Below are 18313 nucleotides of genomic sequence, written 5' to 3' on the forward strand. Positions count from 1 at the left end.
TTCTCTAGAGTAAACCTCAAACCCTAGGCTGGAGAACTTATTTCCTACAAAGACTTACAACTAATTGCGCTCTGTCCAACCCCATACATCAGCCCCCTTCAGAGGTACCTAGGCTGCCCCACCCCTGGGCCTTTGAGAGCTTGCAGCTGACTTCTCCCTAGGCAGGCACTTGGATTCAGCTCTTGCTGATCTGCCCTGTTCATTTGTTTCCCACCTTCCAACACTTTATAAAAATCCCTTGACTGCTGTTGTCTCCTTTCCTGTTCTCTTTGTCTTTGTGGATTTTCACCTTTTTAAAAACCTTCTTTACTCTCATTTTTGTTGAGTTCAGGAGGGAGCAAAAATAAACATTTGTTTCGTCCACCATATTTTCAACTTAAAATTCTTTTAAATTTTATTTCCGGATTCTCCAAATGGTGAGTTCAGTGCTTTGAAAAGAACCTGTATTGTGTGAGAAAGTGTACAGTGAGAACTGCTTTTTTTTAACTAACTAGAGCAGGAACAGGACAATGACCAGCCTCTGCTGCATCACGTAAGGAAATTGTGTCCCCCTCGCAGATGATCACGTCAGTGAGGGAATGGTTAGGACGAGCCTGCTCGTCACAGGTGGGCCTGGCTTGGTGAGCCCAGAGACAAGTGTCCTTACCTCTCTGTTGTACATTGATGGAAATAACGCCAATCCCAAAGGTTGTTAGGATGAAGCGAGGTGATGTGTGCGGGGCACGTAGCACAGACTAGGTTGTTTCCCTTCTGTGCAGACCAGGAGGAACTCGCCCTGGCCACGTTGCTGTGGCTGGCTGCTCTCGCCCTGGTCTGCACCCACTCTGCACCCATCTTGCACCCACTCATGGGCCCCAGAACTTGGTTCGGCTTTGCCACATCCTGCCTGCTGTCCCTGTCATCATCTCCTGTGCCTGTTCAGGGTTCTAGCCCCTCAGAACTCGTTCTTGTGTGCTTGGGATACCCTGTCTTCCCTGGAATCTGACAGGCACTTCTAAAGGCCTATTTATCCAAATTGCTCCTGTCAGAATATTAGTCATGATAGAAGAATGTCTGAAATGTTCCACAGTTCTTTAGAGAAAAACACTCCATGGACTTGGTCCTGACGCTCAGGTGCAGAGGTGGGAGGCTCAGGGTGCTTTAAGGAGTAAATGCTGGCAGATGCCAGCAGGGTCAGCCCAGAGGCCAGGACAGACCCAGGGAAAGAGGGGAGAGGCACTCTCCTCACTGCACAGGCTGCAGGCTGATGAGGTCTCACTCTGTGACAGCAGAGGTGGGAGAAGCAGCAGTTGGGTGAGACAGGAGCAGTTTCTCCACGAAGACGGTGGGCAGGGGAGAGAATAAGAAGACGAGTTACGTTGGTTTTATGGAAGGTGCAGTGTTGCATCAGGCATAATGTCTTCACTTGCACATTATAACCCAAATCGTGGAAGTGGAAGGAGGAATGCCTCAGCCCTGCCCTCTCCGTTGCTTAGCAACAACCTCTTTCTCTTTCCCAGCAGATCCCAAGGGGCTGTTTGAAGGTGGGAGCAAGGACAGGGGGATAGGGTTAAGGTAACTACCTGGTCTGCATAATAATGGGACGTTTGACTCTGTTGTGCAGGAGGTACCTGCCTTGCAAAGGAATGAGGCACTTAAGAAAACATTTATGTTTCTCATTTGGGGTTTGTTCTGTACTGTCTCTGAGAACTAATGTTTACCTTTGAGAGGTGTGGGTTTGTCTGTGTGTGTGTATTTCCAGTCGTCTGGTGGATAACTGGGAGAATGAAAGGCATACCCACAACTCACACTCAGAAGTTGGCCTGCGTGGGCCCCTGCTCTAGAATTTGGTTCGTGAGAACCCTTTTCTTCAATTGTCCTGTGCAAACCCAATGTTGCTTCCTGCCAAAGTTTTCTGACAGTCTCACCCTGTCAGAACAGACCAGGTTCCAGGCTGGGAGAAGCAGACACCAAGATGGAGCTAATAGCGTGCAGATGGGGAAACACCGAAGTGAGAGGAAATAGGGCAGGAGGTAGGAGAGCCGTCAGGCGTGATTCAAGGCTGACCCTGAGTGAAGGAGAGAAGGAGGGAAGGTTGACGTATCCTAGCCTGCCCTGGAGTTTAGGGAAGGTTCCACATAGCCATGCAGCGTTCTCCAGCCAGAGGCACGCTCAGAGGAGCACCCCCCTCCCCAGCAGTGGTCTCCCTGTGCTGGTACAGTGCTCAGCCATTTTGGAGAGGAGCAGCCAGGGCCCTGGACACTTATTTCCCCTCATGTACAGGTCGGCAGGGCACGTTCTCATGGTCCCACACCCGACTTGGGGAGACGCTCTGCTCAGAGGTGGAAAGGGGTGAACCTGGGGTTGGGAGGCTATCCTGAGAGGTGGGGTTGGGATACCTGGAAAAGTAGGTAGAGGGTCACACAGTGGAGCATGGGGCAAGGAGGTGCTTTGGGAGAGAGGAGGGAGCCTAGGGACAGGGCAGCAAGGGTGGGAACTGCTGTGCTCACAGGAAGCCCTCTGTGAAGGGGAGTCATGTTTAGCATGAGCTTTGAATTTCCCCTCATGTACTTTTTCTCCCATGGTCCTGCTGCTCCCAAGAAGAGGTCTCTTAAATCAAACTTCACATGAAAAATGCTACTATAAGCTGTTTTACTTACAACTACACTATTATTTCTCCTTTACTACAGCAACAGAATATACTTATAGTGTTTGAAAACAAAATTTCTATTTCCCATATAATGATGCATTCATTTCCATTGTATCCCCTTTATGAAAACCATGATGTATTAATTCCCCTGTGCACTTGAGTGGTGTCAGAATCATTGGAACACAGCCTCCGCACTCCAGTATGACTGTAGCTTCTCCTGCTCTTTTAATCACGTAAGCTCAAGTAAAATCTGATTCCCCATGTTGTCTTGTGTCGTGTGGAGAAGGGGACAGACAGTGAAAGGATGTGTGGCCTATTCATATAACCCCCCGCCCCCGCTACTCTATAAAAACAGAGCGACAGCTTACTAAGGAGACTCTTTTCTGATGCTCTGGTGGTTTCCAGTGATGGTCCATGGAGGGCACATCACAGGGAAAGACAGTGAAAACATAGCTACTCAGGAGGCTGTGAGATAAGACCTCTTCTCCCTCAATATAAATGAGAGGGAGATGACACCAGGGGATGGGGTCGGGAAGGAGGAAAGAAAGCTGATACGTGGCATATATTGATTTTCATGAGTGTTTACTCAATGTCAAGTGTGTACCACATGCATTACATACATTGTCTCACTCCCCAGCACAGACCTCCGGGGGCGAGAAGCTAAGAATTGCCCCCAGTGACAAGGTTGGTTGAGCAGGGCCTCCCTCCCAGTCTGCTTTGCTCTAAAGTCTGCTACAAAGCCCTACACTGTGCTGGGACCAGGGAGACAGATGAATGGCCAAGGAATAGTCAGGTCCACCTGACCCTCTATGGTTACTGAGTGAGCAGGAGAAATTTTGGAGGGGCTCCTTAGGGTCCCCCGATACTCACACCTGGGAGCATCCAGCCTAGATGCACACATGCACAGCCTTACCCATTTGACTGGCACACTGTCAGCCCTAGCAAACTGGCCTTCTGGTTCCAAGCCATGGCTCCATAAACAAATCTTTCTTAATTAGCCCTGGCAGCTCAACACCTCTGGTGTATCTAGCTCATTTTACTACCACGCCTACTCTTGTTGGATCCGGTTCTAAAGTAAACTGTGTTTTTTGAGAGCTGTTGCATACAGATGAGGGGGCAGACAGTCTGAGCTGACCCACAGACTCATAAAACCAGCAGGACCTCAGGCACCCTCACCGGGGACACTCAAACTCTTGGACCAAAGGTACAAGGACTCGTTCTCATCAAAGATCCGGCTGCTTTTGGGAGGACTAAGAAATCGAGGTTTTGTCTCAATATTCACTCTGGCAATCCATGAGGTAAGGAGGAGAAATGCCATATTGCCCCGGGGGTTGACAAAAAGGAGTTAATTCTGGTGGAAATTTAGCCCTCATTTCTCTACCTCAAATCTCAACAGAGTGTCCATCACTCCCTGGGGGATAAAAGTGTGGTTAAAACCACTCACTCACTTGATGCTCTTGATCTTCTGGTCGCATGTGGATTACCCACTGTGAGCTTCATCTTGCCCTCCCTTGGCCATTGCGCAGCCTGGAGCGGGAGGGCAGTTAAACCCTGTGGTCGCCCCACGCCTGGTGCCACGGTTCTTTTCTTAGTAGTAGACGTGTGTAGGTAGAGCTTCTGTCTCTGATGGCATCTTCAGTTGCTGCAAGATCTTGCATAATAGCGGAAACTCTCTCACACCTTTTCCATCATTCAGGTAGAGGATAAAGGTGCTAATGAGGGCTAGTATGGAAAAGGTGTAAGTCTTATCTGGGTGAAAGGTGTTAGGAAGACATTTCATTTTCATTCATCAAAATGCCTTTTCTTCATTTTTTGAAATGCTGCGTGATTCCCAGTGACTGCGTTTGGATTTCTCATCTTTTGTTCAGCTCCCTAAATATTGCAGTGACAAATGCTCTGTGGCAGTGAATACCACTCTTCTCCTATGCTCTGCTTTATATGAGCACAAGAATGAATAGGCATGGGCTTCGTTCTCCAAACATCTCTGCTGTAGATTCTGTGCAGAGTCACTCAAAAGAAGTTTGTCTATTGCAATTGGCAAGCTTAAGGGAAAGTGTGGGCTTATTTTTCCTTTAGTGGGCACACAAAATGGAGCAAAACATGGTGACTGTGGTCAGGAGGCCGTGGTTGACAGGACTTACCCAACCCAGCGGCAGTTTCCCGTTAGGAGCCTGGCTTGGGTTACGCGACCTTGTTCTGTGAAGACGTGGCCTCACTAGGTCAACCTAATTTCCCCAAGAATGATGGGGGTAGGGGTATCTGGGAAGGTCTGAGCCATCAGCAGAGCTTTTTAAAATTTTATACTTAAGGCATGAAGATGGATTTTCTTCTGTGTAAGGAAACACAGCAAGTCAGTTTAGGTGCAGGGCTGAACTTGCAAAGAAGCACAGTGTGGATCACTTGTGACTGGTTCTTGGAAAATTGGTGCTGTGGTGGCTTTTGGTTTTCTCTGATTTTTTAAAAAATATGCAATATGCTGTAATTGCCAAGTACGCTTTGCTCTGCAGAGCTGAGATTGGGAATTTCTCATGCGTGTCCCTTTCCTTTTCTCAGCGATTCATTTTTCTGTGCTAGGTTATAGATCAATCCACCTTGGACCTTTTCACAGGTCAGTGGTTTCCCAAGGATTCCACTTTGACTCCCGTGCTTTGCCTTTTTCCCTGTCCATGGCCTCCGTGGATTGAAGGATTCCTAACTCCTCAGAGTTCTCATTGGATTGCTTATGTCTCGGCAGTTTGATCCCAAGTTTGACTCAACTCTCACTCCTCCTGGTGGTTCTGTCATTTCAGATGCTAACGATGACTATTGTCTTTCTTCTCTTTATTATTGTCCTTCTCATTAATGTTATGTAAACACACACACACACACACACACACACACACACACACACACACGGTGCCAAAAAAATGTATACACATTTTAAGAGATGTCTTTGGCACCCCCGGTGTGTGTGTGTGTGTGTGTGTGTATACATATACATATATAAGTTACCATCTACATACATCTCAGGGTCACTATATATATATAATTAATTTTAATATATATATATATATATATATATATATATATATATATATATACAGGCATTTTCTTCATTTGCCTTTCAACAAGCTTATAATGAGCACCCACTATGTTTTGGGGACTGTGCTAGGTCCTGGGCAATTACAGAATAGTCCCTGTTCTCATGGCACTTACAGTTTAGGGGGTTATGTACGTGCAAACAGGCTCTGACCCTCTAGCAGGATAAATACCGTGATGAATAGGGACAGTTACCCGGCAATGGAGCCATGATATAATCAGTGCATGCACAGGAACGACATCCTACTTTACCTACAGGAAACCTCATGGAAGTATGATCTTAAACTCCCTGGGTAGGCAGGAGGGGGCCTGGTGGGGGCAGGAATTCGGGCATTCCAGAACAAAGAAATGGCATTTACTAAAATACAAAGACATGAGGGAGAGTGGCATATACAGGGAATACTGAGCTGGTGTGGTTGGGGGAGGGTGGTGTAGGGAGGGGTGAAGACAGATGAGACAAGAGACGCTACAGAGCAAGACCACGTGATGAAGGAGCTTGTGTGTGATGCTAAGGAGCTTGGGCAGTGTCTTGAAGGTGGTGGGAGACCATGTAAGATCATATTTACATTTAAAAAATCTTGCTCTGTCTGCAAAGTACAAGGTAGATTGGGGAGGGTAAGACCACTGCCAGGGAAGCCGGTCTGGAGATTGCCAAGAGGTAGAACATACAAAATCTAGTAGCAGACTGGCAGCTGGGATGAAGTGTGGCTTTGAAATAGGAACCTGCAAGTTGGTTGACCTCATTCAGGAAACTTCTCCAAAGTCCAAGTGATGAACAAACTTTGAATGGAGAAGAACATTTTCTTTACGTTTACCCTTCCTCCCCCACCCCCCAACACCCACTGTGGCCTCTTGGCCACAAGGAGAAGAGTTGATGGCCCTGAGACATTATGGGGAGTCAGGGACTGTGTAGGTCAGGGGACTGGTTTTGCAGCTGCCTCCTCCTCAGAAACAAAGCCCACCATAGGCCGCTTGCTTTTCTGTACCTTTGAAATGCATGCATACCTGGGGGGAGTGTTTCTAGTAGAGTGAGCCCACATGTCTTTTACCTCGGAGTACGAGGCCCTAGATGAGGCCAAGGGCACCATAGTCTTGGTACACATGACACCCCTAAGGCACACTATTGGAGCTCTGTGCTGAGGAAGCTGAGCCAAGTCACACAGGCAGAAAGTGGCAAGCTGGGACTCAGACCCACCTCTGTCTGACTCCAGTGTCCTCCATACATTCTTCCTCCTTCCACTTGGTAAGTGAAAAAATATTAAGTGAGCTCACAGAGTCCAGAATATCTGGAAAAATCAGCACTTTGGGGTTTAATTTCTGACCTACTTACTGCAGGCTAGCCACTTTAAGGCAATCCTAGGACTTTTCTCCCTACAACTGAAGTAACTCCTGGGGTTCTGACAGGGACTCAAAGTGATTCCAGCTTATTTGTTGTAAGGCCCATGAAGACTATGCCAGAATACATTTTGTTGCTAGGTCAAGTCACTACTGATGAATTTATTGGCACAGAAAGAAAATTTGCCCAATAATTAATTGAGGATAGTTGACTATAGTAATTAGTTTTAAAGACTTCTGTTTACCATCTTCTCTTTTCCCCATATCAGCAGGGCATTTTCGGAGGTGGAGGTGAGAGTCAGCTTGAGAAGGGGGTTGAAGGAAAGCCCAAAGTTACCATCTACATACATCTCAGGGTCACTAAAATCATTCCGATTTGACAGGTTGAGAAAAGAAAAGTAAAGAATTATGATAACTTAGGGTAAAGCCAAAAGTGAAGAGAAAAGGCCTTGGGCCTTCCCATTCTGCTCTGTCTCCTGGAATATATATGATTCATAAATAATATCAGCTCTGCTCTAGGTAGCAAAAAAAATGGTTGGCTTGATCATATAGTTTATAAATCTTCCTGAACAAGCAGGGAGTATGTGGAAATTGGAAAAACAAAAGAGCAAAAAAACCAAAAATCTTCAAAAAAAGAAAAAGGATGAAGGAAAAATTAGAATGGAGATATATAGGAGGGAAATGCCTGGAAAAGTCAACCATAAACAAAAAATAACCTTAAGGTGAAAGGGCTCACTGGAGTCTGCTCGCTGATCCTAAACCATCCTTGCTGAGTGTGTTACAAATGATTTTCAGAGAACGAATGTGGCTGTTCCGGCCATTGTTTTGTCAGAATCCATGAGCAAACAAAGGGAGTGATGCCTGAACCCATGGAACTCCCTGGCTCTGATTGAAGAATAGCAGAAAAATACCAAGAATGATGCAAACAATGGACAGCTTCGAGACTATTGGGAATCCAAAGGTGATCTACCCCAAGTAGTTGCTTCTTGAAAACTCTTACTAAGGGTTCTAGCTGCTAATATAAAACTCAACCCAATATCCTCACATTAAAAAGCAGAGCACTGAAACTAATTTTAAGTACTCATTCCCAGGGCTCATCAAGTCCAGCTCACCCATTGTACAAATGGAGAAACTGAGGCCTAGAGGAGGCTATGACTTGCTCAAAGTCCCCAGGAAAAATATAAACCTGAATTCATCCAGCATTTTGGATCAATAAGTTCCTCACTCAAAGAAGCCTGTTATTTTCCTAAATCCATTCCCCAGTAGACAATAGTCTGTATCAGTGTGTCTGTATCTCCCCTTTGCTGTGTTCTGCAGGTATCAAGCCTTATAAACTTTGCATTCTAGTTAGATGCATATTACCCACATATGCTTCTAAAACAAGATTCTTTTTTGAATACATTGTGAAATACAAGCTTGAAATTTCAATTCTTTTAGAATTTCCCAATGTCCTTGCCCCCCCCCCCCTTCCAATTGCACAAACACCAATGTTTCTTGGCTGGGATTCAGGAACTGTGTCTACCAAGGTATATCAACATGCCACCATATCCCCAGGGAGTGGATTTAAATATGCAACACAACCCAGTTGAAAGCAACAGGTTAATACTGTCTTTGCAGTTAGAACAACCAAAGTTCTCTCAGGTGACTACCCCTAGGGAAAGACTCATGCTTCACTGCCCTTGATTAAATTCTTGGGAACTTTCTGGCTCTATCCAGATCTGCCATTTGTCCTTGAAGAGTTCAACAGTACTGGGAAACTATGACTAACTGTTGTTAGCTTCTCATAGGGAAAGACTCCCTGAAATCTGGCCCCTTGGAGTCCAAGTCCAGTGATGAGATGTCTGGAGAGATAAGCATGGTCCCAGTCTTGTGCTGGAAGGTGCATTCGACCATTGCAGGGACCGGGGTATTCTGATGCTGTCAGGGGACGGACCACTGATTAATTATGCATTGAGGAGGGAGGGCTTGAGTCGGATTCAGAGATAAGTCACAGAAATGGTCAGAGGGTCACTAAGAAAACCTCTGTGGAAGGCCAGACATTGCTAAAGAGTAAAGACACAGTCCCTTCCCTGCAGAAGTTCCCATCTCACTGGGAGGACAAGCATGAACGACAGGCACATTGTACCTGAGGGGTCTCTCTGGCCCAGTCTGCTTCTTGGGCAGCCCCAGTGGAATGGCGTGGTTCGGGAGAGAAAGCTCATCTTTTCTTCCAACATTCCATCTCTTTAGATAGAGAAGAGCAAAGGAGTTCTGAGAGATCCTAACCCAATGCTTACGTGGCCCAGGTCTGAGAATCCTCTGTCCAAATCCACTGTGTGAGAACCCAAGGTTTCCTTCCCTAGCCAGTGTAGATGCTCACCTCTATTAAGGCCCAGACTGGATGAAGCCCTCTGGAGAAAAAGGGTAGCCGAGAAGTGGAGAAAAGTGTGTACAGGATTTGGATTTTATTCCCTTCTTATTAATACATATGTTCCTTTGGCTGGGTGTCTTACAGCCTATGGTGGTGTTTGCAGATTTGGATTTCCACAAAGATGCTTCTTTAACTCTCTTGCGGCAGTGAGGGAAGGGGTGTGGAGAGGGAGGGGAAGTGGCCCAGTCCAAGCTGGCACCTGGAGTGACGTGACTGGGGAGATTGGTGCTCAGGGCGTGAAATAGGCCAGTTTCTTCCCACGGTCTGACTGCAGGGACAGTGAAGTGAGGTTGGGAAACAGGTTGTCATTTGAGAAGCTCGGCTGAGGGTGGTAGGCCAAAATTGCTGACATGTGAAGGGGCTGGTTTTCTCATACCTACAGATGACAGAATGACATAGAATCAAATCTCGGCCTAAGGATTTGGGCTGGATGTCAGGAAGAAGCTTGGTCTGTAGAGCAATTGAGAGGCACAGGTAGATTTCAGAGGGAAATGGACATAAACTTCTGGCCACGTTCCTTATAAAGTCATGGAACCTACGTCCATCTCTCTGGAAGGTGGTGTAGGGCCACTTGTCTACAGGCATGGCATGGCTTGGTGCTCTTGGAAGTCTTTCCCCACTGTCTTAGAAGGGGCTTATCATGAGCCCCTCACTCTTGGTCTTGTGTTCTTTCACCGTGGAGGTGAGTCCCCAGTGACTCCACTCTCTGTGGTGCCTCAAAGGAGGAGAAATATGTTTCTAATGACACACAGTTTAAGTGCGGACCAGGGAGAGCCACTTTGGGTTCCCTCTCCTGGTTAAGTCTTTCTTCATGCTGCCTGGGTCTGCCTCATAAATGAGCCTTGCAGCTTCCTTTCTGCCTGAGGCCGCAGCGACCCCAGAACTGCTATAAACCTCCGGCAGCCAATAGTCAAGGCGTTTCCTCTCCTCCTCTTCCCTGCCCTGCCTTCTGCTTTGCCCAGCTGCTGCTCGAATCTCTTGCCTCTTCACTCCAGCATGTTTCTTGTCCTGTTCTAAACCCTCTAGCACACTTCTCTACATGGTGCCATCTCAACTGACCCCCAACCCCTAGCTGGGTCCCTGATCATTCGTCCTCGGGCACAAGCTGAGCTGAGGGAGTGCCGCTTCAGGAAGCAGTCCTCTCTAATCCCCCCAGCTGGTGCTCGGAAGCTGGCAGCGCAGTAGCTCCTGTCTTTGCCTGCTTAGCCATGTGGGTGGGGGGGAGCCCCAGGGACTCTAACAGCCAGACCCCAGGCAGGCTAATTTGCAAACGCAGATACAGTAAACGCCATCCATGTATATTTATTTGGTGACTAGAGACCAGATGCTGAGCCATTTCTAGACCCTGTCTGTGACTGGTGATGAAGAGAAGACAGGACATCTGACAGAAGGAGGCTGGTTTTGCCTCACATGGTTGACTGTCCCTGCGCCAGAATTAACAGAAGTATTCCTGGACATTGTGCATAGCATATCTTTGCTTTTCGAACGATTGCAGGCAGGCAGGCTCCAGCAACGTAGCCCCCACATCCAAGAGAAGGAAATTATTGCACCAGGAGAGGGGCTGTGGATGGGCCCAGTCACACAAGTTGGTCAGTGGAGAGCTGGGTCATGTGGTTCCCATGGATCTTTCCTCTATATCACACCTGGGTTTCAGAGCCACCCTCCCTCTCGCTATTCTGAGCAGCTCCAGATAAAGTTGTATTCTTTCTGCTGTCCTTGCACCCTGCCATCTCCTCACCTGCAGTAAGAGTCTCCAGGCTGTTGTGTCTCCAGGCCCCTTCTTGGTCAAGCTGATGTGGGCTACCCTTGCAGTGGCAGTGAGCTAATTTTCAATATTCCAATTGGTAATGCCTTCACTTTTCTTTATAGACAATTTTCTGGAATCCCTGACCTAGTAATAGCAAAGAGACTTCCCGAGTTCCTTAAGCCATCTCGGCTGCAAGTCATGTCTGTTTAAAAATTCATTCATTTCTACACTTACTCATTCCACACTACGAAGCCTGTGAAGTGTCAGGTACTTACTTGAAGCAGACATTGCTTCTATTTTACGTTGTCAATTACACGTGAATTCTTCACTGGAAACCTGCCTCAGCATCATATCGTCCTTTCAGTCAAAAAGTTCTTCCGTGTGTCTGACTGTTCCCTCTTGCTACAATCCCATCTCACTTTTATGCAGTTTGTCACTCATCCACCTGAATTCTCCCAGACACTACATCATTTGATCTGCATGATGGCCCTGCGAGGTGGATATTAGTATTTTCATTTGACAGATGGGAAAACTGCCGCTTGATTTGTGCCCATCCCGGGTAGAGGCAGGCCTCCTTCCCGAGGTTTCCTAAGTCTGTCTGAAATCCTACGACTCTGAGCAGCGCCCTCAGCAGGTGCCAGCGGGTACTGCTGTAGGTGGGGAGGGAAACCACCCAGCCTGGGAGGCTTGTGAGGAGGCAGAGTCTGAGCTTGCCCCCCAGCCTGCATGAGTACGTGTCCTCTCTCATTTTGGCATTGCTACTCCCACCACCTTTGGCACCCAGTGCCCTTCTACTTACCGACACTTTTCAAGGTCACCCTAGTTACTGTGGCTTTCTTAGCCCTTATCACAATCTATAATTACCGTGTTTATTTGGTTCTTTTTTATTATCTGTCTAGCGCTCTCTGCCTCCCTGAATATCAATCTTGTTAATGCTATCTCCGCAGCTCCTAGCACAGAGCTCAGCATGTGACAGGCTCTCAATAACTATTTATTGAAAGAAGGACAAGGAAGGAAAGAAAGAAGGACACAGAATTGGGGGGTCTGTTCTTTACCTAGGCTCCTGGTTTTCTGCCCCTACCTTAGATCAGAATTCACCCATGTATGAGCCTTGTGTTAGAAGGATCCAGGAAGACTTGGGTTCCCATCGCAGCTCTGCCTCATTATAAGCTATTTATTTAACCTCCTTAAGCCTCAGTTCCCTCTTTTGTAAAATAGAGATCATTATACGTACTTCACGAGATCTCCATGAGGATTAAATGAAATACTTTCTGCAAAGCCCCTACCCTTTTCTGGCACGTGGAAGACATTCAATAAGTGTCTCTTCTTTTGCCCTTGTAGTAATTTCAATCCTTCAGCCCCAATTCCGTAAAGTAAAATCAAACCCCACCATATGCCTCCAAGCACATATGAGAGGTGATCTGCCTGGCGGTATGAAGACCTTTTAGAGAACACATCACCAGTCTTCCATCTGGGCTAAAGAAAGTCTCATTGGAAGGGATGCATTTTAACGAGTTTCTTGCGATAATTAAACTGAAGGTGGAAACATCCACACCAGTTGAAATTACAGTCGACTGCATTCTAACTTTCCAGCTCTGTGAACTTGGATCAATAACTTGGCTTCTCTGATCTCTTGTTTTCTCCTCTATACACTGGGAATAATAATGATGCTGTCTCTGTCAGAGAGTAGTTATAACCTTCGAGTTTGCACCTGGAGAGTGCTTGGAACATAGTAATATTCATAAATGTTAGTTATTCTTGATCCATAAAAAAACTACCCTCGGATTAACTAGATTCAATAAAACTTTGTGGCATGTTCATTAATTGCCAGTTGCCTCCTTTCATCTTCAAATAACACTGACATATACCCGTTCCCATTTTTCATTCATTCATCAATTCACTAATTCAATAAACACTAACTGTAGCCAGTGTTAGCCATATGCTATAGTAACAATGACTAATCGTCAATAAAATATGGTGCTGTACTGTTGACTTATTCAACTACACTATCGCCCTGTCACCCATTAGTGTTGTTGGCATTTAGGAACTCACCACAGGTAGTTTTCACACCATCCCTGGACATTTATTTGGTCATTAGTTGGTTGAGCAAGTAAAAAAATGTGTTCAGCTGCAACTTCTCTCTCTCTTTCTCAAGGTTTCGATTAACGTAGTGGGCGATTGCGGCACTTACAGAGCTGAGGTTGGCCCAAATTAAACAAAATAAATATTAAATAAGTTGTGCTAAGTACTAAGAAGGAAAAGAAGTGGACATTAGGAAAAAATTTTTATAGTAGGAATTTCCCCCCAAGATGACAGAACCCAGGTGTGCTGCCCCAGTATGCCGGAGGTGGGAGGTGTACCTCTCACACCTGCCCACTGGTCATGGGATCTGAACCCTTGCTACCAGCTCTTAGAAAAAGGATCGGGATGGGCGTCCATCACCAAGCCCTGTGCTCCAGCTGCCTCTGGATCTGGAAGGCTGGTCACGCTAACCTCAGAGGAAATTTAATTGGGCTGCTACAATTGGATCTTCATGGTCTAATCTAATCTCATAATTCTATGAGCAATCTTTTTCTTTCTGATCATCAGCCTTTTGTCCCTTTTGTTTATTTTTCTCTAGCAGCCAGATCAACAAAGACTTCTCCCTTTGGGCTTCATGTATGCAAAAATGCCCCTTTGCAGTCCCCTTTAAAGCAGCCCAGAGCCCGCTGTCTTTCCTCTCCCAGAGGTTCTGGTGGGAAAGCCTTCTTGATGACTCAGGGAGGACGGGGATAAGGTTGCAGAGAATCCTTTCCAAGGCCTGCCATCTCCCTAGGCAGGACTAAACTCCCTTCCCTGCATTTCCTCTGTAGTTTGTGAAGGCACTTCCGAGGTTGCCCTTGGATCTGGAGGGAGAGCCAGCTGCCACCGGCTCAAACCCAGACCTGGGAGTTAAAATTATTCCCCAAATGCCAGCTCAGCCTTTGGCTGTCTCTTCATCAGGGCTCCTCAGCCCAACTAAGCAAGGAAGGAAGCTGACATTGATGAGTTTTCCCTCTGCTGGACCCTCTGCTGGGTGTTTTGACACTGGATCCTGTTTCAGCGTTGTGAAACAGGTATTCTTATCTCCATTTGGATGGAGAACACTCAGGTTCAGAGACACAAAGGAATTTATCTTGTTGACAAGTAGGAAGAGTTGAGTTTAAAGCCAGGTCTATACCATTTTACAGCTTATCCCTCCTCTATCTTCAGGCACCTGTTAAACCCCATCTTGGCTTTGCCAACCCCAGTGCTGCCTAGAGCGCAGACGTCACCACCCTTCAAGTGCCAGGGAGCCAGCATTTTGGTCAGTGCTAAAGCCAGTTGTCCATCTCTTCGCAGTTCCTGGTGGTCTTCTTTCCAACTCCTCTTCTTCATACGGCTCAGCACAGCTCAGGGAGCCTTAGCAAGATGGACCATGCCAGATCTAAAACGCTATGGGGAAAAATCCCATCTCTGAAAAGTTATTGGGAGTATAGAAGGGTGAGGAAAGTGACAATTTAGGTCTGGGCAGAGCAGCAAGACTGACACATCCAAAAAAAAAGCAAGCAAACATAAACAACTCACAATGAGCTCCGGGGTCTTTATTGCTCATTAGCTTTTCTTACCGACTTTTCTTTTCTTGTTGTTTTCCAGGTTAATCGATTACATTGGGAAAAGAGCTCTGTAGGAACACAGGCGGTCAGCTCAGTCACGCACCAGTCAGCAGCAGAGCTGGAACTCAAGTCAGACTCTGGAGCACGTGTTTCAAGCCGAGAGACAGCGGGGCGCCTGCACGCATTCCCCAGGTAGACTGTCTCGTTTCCTTCCAGAGGAAATAGTGCTCATAAGAGGACAGGGCTATCCTTTAGTTTCTGCCCCCCAAACCATTAGTTATTTATGATCCTAAGTAAGATCCAGGTCTGGTCCTGATGGTGTGTCATCACACAGTCATTTTGACTTATGTTAATCCAGGTGAGTATTTTTTTAAGGTAGGCAACTGAAATTAAAGTAGGGATGGCCTGGTGCATTCTCTCTTGCTCTTGATAATAATCCTTGTTCAGGAAGCACACAAGGAACACCCAGCCCTGCCTTTGAGAAAGGGGCCAACCTCTGGGAACACAGAATGCGTGGTTTCCTTTCATCCTGTGAGAGGCCCTGAATGTGGACTCCACACTCAGCCCAGCTGTCACTCAAGGAAGCAGTAAAGACCTGCCCACCCCTCCCAGTCATGCTTGAGTCCCTGCCTCTCTCCTCTGTGCGTGGGGCAGGAGGGAAGAAATGGTATGCGGGGATATGGGGCAAGGAGGGGTTTGAAATGGTCGTGTGGGATTTGGCTTATCTGTGAGGTAGTGTGGAGACTCCAGAGAGGCCTGTTTCAAAAAGAATTGGATTATTAATGTCACTGACTCCAGAACTAGAACAAGGGCTATGGACAAGGGACAAAATGCTAGAAAAAAAATAATTAAAATTTTAAAATGGACTGAGAGAAGGAGAGAGGGAGGACATGAAATTGAGCTCCCATGAGAGTTTGAGAGAGGATGAGTGAGTGTGAGAGGGTACAGTGAGTCTGGGGCTGTGGTGCAGCAGGTGGGGCCAAAGCTATGTGAAACCCCCTCCCCCATCTCCAAGGTATCCCATCAGATGGACCCGGTCTGTAGGCCTGCCATGCTTGGGGAAAATGCATACTTGGCTTCCAAGTGCATGACTTTAGCCCAACCTATGGCCCTGGGAGGTGTGAGGGGCCAGTGGGCAGAGCTGAGATGGGGCTTCACCTGGAGTTGCCAGCTGTGCATCGTTCTCAATCCTGTGGAGCTCAGGTGAGGGTGGATGGGGGGATGCTCTGCTCATCGCTCCACCTGGACAGGTGGGGAAAAAGACTCTCTCCCATAGATACCGGGAGAAGAGATGTTTCTCCATGTGCTAGGAGAACTTCTGTTTAAGAGTGAGGATAAGCGGAAAAATGCTTTCTGTACCCCCAGGCATTTGTGACCAAGAACATCATTTTGATTTTTGTGCCTCCAGAATCACAGTGACCATTTGCTACAGGAGGGAGGTGACAAGTTCAGCTGAGGGCCCAGCCAGGGTTGTGCTTCTGGCTGGTGCTGGAGGAAGAAGTAGAAAGAGAAGTAGAAGAAATGATGCAGAGGGATGAGGATGGGAGGGGGAGTTTGCTGAGTCCCTTCTAAGCAACAGGCACTTGACATGTGTATTTTTTCTGTACCAGCTTGATTGAGATCTAATTCCCATGTCACACAATCCACCCATTTAAATGCACAATAATGGTTTTTTAGTATATTCACAAAGTTGTACAATAGGCATCATTACAATCAATATTAGTATATTTTCATCACCTCAAAAAGAAACATCATATCCGTTAGCAGTCATTTCCCATTTCCCCCTTCAACCCACATCCTGGCAACTACCAATCTAACTTTCTCTATAGATTTACCTATTATAGACATTTGTATTGGCTTGCTTTTTGAACTTAGCACGTTTTTAAGGTTCTTCCACATTGAGCATGCGTCAGTATTCTTTTTTATGGCCAAATAATATTCCATTGTATGTATATGCCATGGTTTATTTTTTGTCCACCCATTGATTGACATTTGGGTAGTTTCCACTTTGGGGCTATTACTGGGCAGATAATGCTGCTATAAACATTTGTTTTTGTGTGCACATGTATATTTTCAATTTAATCCTCATAACAAATAAACTATCATCACCAATTTTTATGAAAAACTGCAGCTCAGAGAGGCCAAGTAACGTTTTTGAGTTGGAAAAGCTTCTTTTGATTTGATTATGATAGAAGGGCAAATAAGAGGAAATAAAGTGGAATCTAACTTCACCTTTTCCAGGTCATTATACACACCATTGAGTAAAAAGAAACGAAAGGAATGAGAGAACGTGCGTCAGCAGGTCAGCTGTAGGCTCCACTGGCCTCTCTCAGGAGCTGGGTCTCAGTGAGGACCTATGTTTTCCCTGTCCTGGTGTGGCTCTAAGGTCTGGGATGTGACTCATCCTGCTTACCCTCTTCATTTCAGTGGCAGACACGAGAATTTGTCAAGAGCAGTTCATGACATTTACTGGAGTAGCTCCTTGTGAGGATCCAGGTGGGAAGTCTCTGCAGCAGTGTCCCCATTCTGGGAGGGCTTCCTAGGGTGGGCTCTGCCCCGTGTCAGGAAGTGCCCCCACCCCCTGAGAGAAGAATCCAGCTTGGGCCCAAGAGCCGTCTATGGCAATGGAACAACAGGGTCACCGAGGCTGTTGGCTCTGCTTCCCTTTGCCTCCAGGGCTTTCCCAGAAAGCTCTTGGACATGGGAGGGTGGGTGACGTGCCGCCCCATTAATGCAACTGTGATGGCTCGGCAGAACGCAAGCCAAAGCTGGTAATCATTGACCCTCAGAAGCTCCCCAGAGCAGAGCAGTAGAACCAACAAAAACTAATCCACTGCCCCATGGTTTATCCTGAAGCCTTGCCCTTCTCAGGACCTTTCTGGGAAGTGTGATGCTATTGCAGCCTGGATACTGGTACAGAGATGCCCAGAATTAAAGACATCACAGATAATGGCATGACTGCATCTTTCATTCAATGCACCACTGGAACTTGAAGGAGAAATTGGAGCTGAAGGTGGTATTACTGCAGGTGTTAAAAGCTTGATCATTTTCCATGCCTAGGTGTTGTCTAAGCTCTTTCTAGCCATCTGTAAGATTGAAATGAATGTCCCCATTTTTCAGATGAGAACATTGACACATTGAGAGGTTATGTAGTACTCAGTATTAGAACTAGTATACCCACTTCTTCAATCCTGTCTGGTAGGCTACTTGATGGGGCTGTGACAGGGAAACTTCAAACATAAGCTAGATTGTGGGACCAGAAGGCATCACACCCAGAATCCCTTCCCCAACCAGAGCTGGGCTACACAGACACAAACACCTTTAGCCATGCGCACAGCATCATGAATACTAGTTTCCCAATGCCTATATTCAAAGCATTAGCTGAATTATTCCCCTATTTTATAAGTTGCCAAAATTTGCAATTCTATATATTTTCTTAAAAACAAAGTGTACTTGTTGCAGACGCACAGGGAAAACTATGTTCAGCGCCTCCAGTCCAC

The 18313-nt window shown here is 46.5% G+C and overlaps 1 protein-coding gene across 3 annotated transcripts in view; it reads left to right on the plus strand.

The window, feature by feature from the left end:
- Window positions 1-3679: 3679 nt before the first annotated feature.
- The window catches only part of KCNJ1 (potassium inwardly rectifying channel subfamily J member 1), a 29052-nt gene continuing 14418 nt past the window's right edge, over window positions 3680-18313 (plus strand). Inside the window, exons 1-2 of one of the 3 annotated variants that reach the window (XM_074321420.1) lie at window positions 3680-3927; window positions 14854-15005. Coding sequence is in view for 1 of the 3 variants with exons in the window: in XM_019714822.2 (XP_019570381.1) it covers window positions 15160-15171 (12 nt within the window). In the remaining 2 variants the exon portion in view is untranslated. Of the gene's footprint in view, window positions 3928-14853; window positions 15006-15026; window positions 15172-18313 lie in introns of those variants that run through there. The other 2 variants (XM_019714823.2, XM_019714822.2) reach the window with 2 other exon arrangements.

The sequence above is a fragment of the Rhinolophus sinicus genome, linkage group LG16, assembly GCF_036562045.2.
Source record: "Rhinolophus sinicus isolate RSC01 linkage group LG16, ASM3656204v1, whole genome shotgun sequence".
In the NCBI taxonomy this organism is placed as follows: domain Eukaryota; kingdom Metazoa; phylum Chordata; class Mammalia; order Chiroptera; family Rhinolophidae; genus Rhinolophus; species Rhinolophus sinicus.